Source organism: Triturus cristatus, chromosome 7, assembly GCF_964204655.1.
Source record: "Triturus cristatus chromosome 7, aTriCri1.1, whole genome shotgun sequence".
Lineage (NCBI taxonomy): Eukaryota > Metazoa > Chordata > Amphibia > Caudata > Salamandridae > Triturus > Triturus cristatus.
In genome coordinates this window covers 1195836393-1195840739 of record NC_140590.1, presented here as the reverse complement: position 1 = coordinate 1195840739, position 4347 = coordinate 1195836393, and the positions used below count along the sequence as shown (strand labels likewise).

Here is a 4347-nt window from a genome sequence, read left to right as displayed (position 1 = left end):
TTAGCATTGCACATAGGGAGATAGTAATCTTCACTACAGGGGTGCTGCGGTACCCGCAAATATAACCATATTGGAGTTCAGAATGTGAATGAGTAATAAACATGCCTTTAGATTTTGTGTTAATCTTGTTGTATATTCTGTGCGTTCAAAGACAAGGTCAAATTGATGCTTATTCACAAACTGGTATTTACTTATATTTCTCTGACTGCAAAGTGAAGGGACTTTCTGAAAGTGACCTAGGTGACAAACGTGCTGGGGTAAATGAAGTGAAAACAAAAGCCATAGGATCTCAGTTTTTTCCAACACACAACATTTAAATATCTGTAAATGAACAATACACATATTTCAAAATACATTAGCAATTAGGAAAAAAGAAATGATGCACATTTTTGGTAATTCTTAAGCAAAGATTTTATTAAGATCAAGACACCTTACTTGGTGATGCGCAAATGATAAATATTCGCTGAAACCTGATTTCTGTACATTATCATTTGTGTACAATATATTTTACTAGTAAATTGCACGTCTACGCAAATTTAGTGGCCATTTCAGCAGAAAATATATTGCCTGTAATGACAGTGCATAACCACAGCAGTTTTCCAAAATACAACACCGGCTACATACTATACCCTTACTATAATCTTGCTGAATAGGCATGATGCATTTGGTACACCAGTTGTTTTTATTTGACGCTTGGAACTTTCACAATCGCTATGACAATAGTTATAATAATAATAATAATAAATGTTTATTGTTTACTTAATTAAAACCTTAACATTGTTTAGATAGATAAAAGCAGTAAAATGTTTACATGTTTTTTAAAACGTTACAGGATTTGCATTCTCAGTTGTTATGAGTAATGACGATAATGTGCCTCTAGTAAAATTCGTAACCTATTCAATAAAATTCTAGCCAAATCATACAATTTCCTCATTCTTTAGCTCAGTTAAGACTTCAATTTTCAAACCTGATCATTAGTTTGAGTGAATTTTTCTGCTTACATATCCTGTGCAGTAAAATTCATAATAAGTCATAGTTTTCACATTCTACTGTCGAATTAGAGTTTCAGTTTTCAAAGCCTGATCATGAAGGTTGAGAAATGTAATCAGTTTACAGTTCATATGAGGGTCTGACGGATCTAGTCCTGTTATTATGGCCGCTCTGCATGTCCTAATTCCTCTGATGTTTACTGCTTTTCTTAATAAAGTGACTCATGCTGTGTAAAGTTTTGGCCATGTGCAATTTATGTGAATGTAATCCTCTTAATTGCTACCGCAGAGCGGCATGTTGTTGGCCCTTTGTGGACCCAGTTTGGCTGGTCCGCAATCAACGGAAATTTCCCGAAGCGTATGGCCATCAGTTGTCTTTTTAGTTAGATTGAAAATGTAATGTTTAAGTAAGGTGACGATTCAAGGGTCTTATAGATTTTAATCACTATCCAGGCATGCGATCTCAAGCTGAAGACATTTTTATCAATTAGCAAGGAATGGAATTTTGCTGTTTTATTGATTACTTGCTTGAAGGTCGCATAAGGCAGATTTTTGTTCCATAACTCGGCCGTGCATGTAGTTGTTAGAGCCTTATGACGGTATTGATTATATGACGATTTTTTGTCCTTTTCAAATTCTGTCTAGATGGCCTTGTTGAGAAGGGAGCTATCTGTATTCTGTTTCAATCGATACCAAAGCTTTATTGTGGTATACATTCTCCCTATTTTTTTATTTGTAAGACCGAAGTCAAGTCTCACCTGGGATGGTGAGGCTGACTGATGTGTCTGAAAAATTAGTTATGTAATATTAATTGCAGCACCCTCACTCTGAAAATTGTTCTAGCACCACTGACCTTATGTAAACTTTGACTAGTCACCACAACACCAGGAGCTGTAGTACGAATACCACGCACTTACCTTGCATGCGCCATGGGTGAACCTTTCAAAAGGTGCACCCTGCACAAACAAGGAAAGTGCGCCGTATGTGATTGAATGTGCTGCCCTCAGTGCAGCCACAAACTTGTGCTGCCCTGGGGGCAGCACATTCAGGTGAAATGCAGAGCAGCTGTTTAAAAGCTGCTCCATGTTTCACAGTGCAGATGGCAAACCACCTGGATTTTTAAGGGGGATTAGAGATCCCCTTGCAGGTGGTACAGTGAGTGACTGCTCCCGCTTACAGGGGGATGTCTGAGGGGTCTAGGGGACGCCATTTCCCCTCCCCCAGAGGGCATCTTTCAGTGCACCTCTTAAAGGCATGTTTGCCGCCGTGCCCATGTCTGTTATAAGGCACGAGAGCAATGGCAAAGAAATGTCCTCATTTGCATGGGGCCATGCCCCCATTCAAATGAGGGAACCCCCTCCCATCATAGTGCTGGCACAACACGTACTCCAGTGCTATCTGTATTTATTGCAGAAGGGGATGCACAAGCATCTGCGGCACCTTCTGTAATACCATTGTGCCCCAGAGTGATCAAATCGGGCACACACGCCCGTTGCGCCTTCGGGGCACAATGTATAATACAGATCTTGAGCAGGAACAGGCAGTTGTCATTAGACTACAGCACTGGTGTGCTAAGAGTAATCAGGTTTTCCAAGTCCTAAGCAGAGCCATGAATTAGCGCCAGGACTGTGCCTTCACCTGCACATCAAAAATAGATTGTTGAATTTGCATATTGAAAGCTTTTTCAAACAAATTTGTGATCTGCTCTAAGGATGTGTGAGGCACTTTTAACATTTGCATTCTTAAAATATAAGCAGGCTGGATAGAAATGTATTGCAGTTTCTGCATGATTCAATGCACATTAGACTCACAGCATAGCCATGAGCCCCAAGTGAGCGCTCGGATCTGAATTTCAGAACTTGCATTCTGGCAGCAGGAACATTACAGACAAAGTTCCTGAGCAAGACCGGTTGCTGTTCCATTGAGGGAAGACCATGGTGAGCCCCTGGCATGTCGTTTGCTTGGCCATCATCGCGGCTGAAACAGTGGTCGGCATCGCCATCAACACATTTATGGTGGTTGTGAATCTTCTAGACTGGAAGAATAGCAGGAACATTAACTCTGTGGACATCATCCTCATCATGCTGGCCTTTGTGGAAATTGTATTCCACAGTACAATATGCCTGCTTAATTTCATCCTGTTCCTCTACAGTGGTTTTCATGTCCAATTCAACCTTGTCTCTGCTTTGTCTGGTCTCTCAATGTTTTTAACAGCTACCCGCTTTTGGTTCTCAACCTGTCTATCTGTTTTCTATTGCCTGAGGATTGTCGACTTCAAGCACCCCCTCCTCAGCAGGCTCAAGATGAGGTTGCCAGTAGTAGTCTGGTACCTGATGGCTGGGGGAGCATTGATATCCCTTGTAATCAATGCCCCTGCCCCCTATATATTTAAAGATGACAAATACAATCAAGACTTTAGAAGTAATATCACAGCAAACTGCACTTCTGGGGGAGATGTAGCATACGGGGCTGTTTGCTACATGGTTATTTCCACCATCCTGGGCTTTTGCTTCCCATTTGTCCTTGGAGTGACCTCTTCTGCACTGATCATCAAATCCCTCTACAGACACAAGCGAAAAATGGAGCAGAACTTGTCATGTTCTAGCAAGGCTCGGCTGGAAGTTCACTTCAAGGCCGCCAAAATTGTGGTGTCCCAACTCTTCATCTACGTGTTCTTCTATCTGATGGTCATTCTGATGCGTCAGAATATCTTTCAGATGGGAACCATGGAGTTCACAATCTGCCTTATGGTGATCCTTTTCGTTGTTACCTTGTCATCCATTTTGTTAATCATGGGGAACACCAAACTGAGGCGCTCCTCAGAATGTCTTCGCTGCACCTCCAAGAACTGAGTTGCTTCTGAAAACAGTAACGTACATATTTGCGATCTGCAGATATCCTTGTCACCAAGGAGAAGATACATAACAGTTTAATAAACTAAAGCGATAACGTCGTTTTCTACTTGTTTCTCTAATTCTTCAGCCTCAGAATGTTGGCAGAGTTTTCTTCTCTTCATTAGAAAAACTAAAATGGCTTCTCTCCCAGACAACAGTGGCCAGTCACAGCCACAATGCCAGCACCACCTCCTAGCTCTCTAAGAGGGAGCACTCAGGGTCCTAGAGGGAAGGAAAGACCAAAGGGTGGGAGGATACCAGATATTTCTTTTTCCTGAAGGACAAAGGAGGGTATTGCTGAGGGTGGTGGGTTTGTGTGGAAGGATGATGGGTATATTGTTCTAATATTTGGTCAGGAAGTCAGAGATTATTACGAGAGTCTTTGGGCAGAGTGGCAGGAAACAAGGTTTTGTTTTCTTTTTTCAGGAGTGAGGGTGGTAGAACGTTTGTTGTTAAGCACTGGA

General features: G+C 41.5%; 1 protein-coding gene across 1 annotated transcript; it reads left to right on the top strand.

Annotated features, from left to right (window-relative positions):
* Positions 1-2923: 2923 nt before the first annotated feature.
* LOC146811585 (taste receptor type 2 member 9-like) lies at positions 2924-3841 on the top strand. The gene has a single exon (XM_085615074.1). It carries the CDS (start codon positions 2924-2926, stop codon positions 3839-3841), a length of 918 nt encoding a protein of 305 aa, XP_085471200.1.
* The last annotated feature ends 506 nt before the right edge of the window (positions 3842-4347 follow it).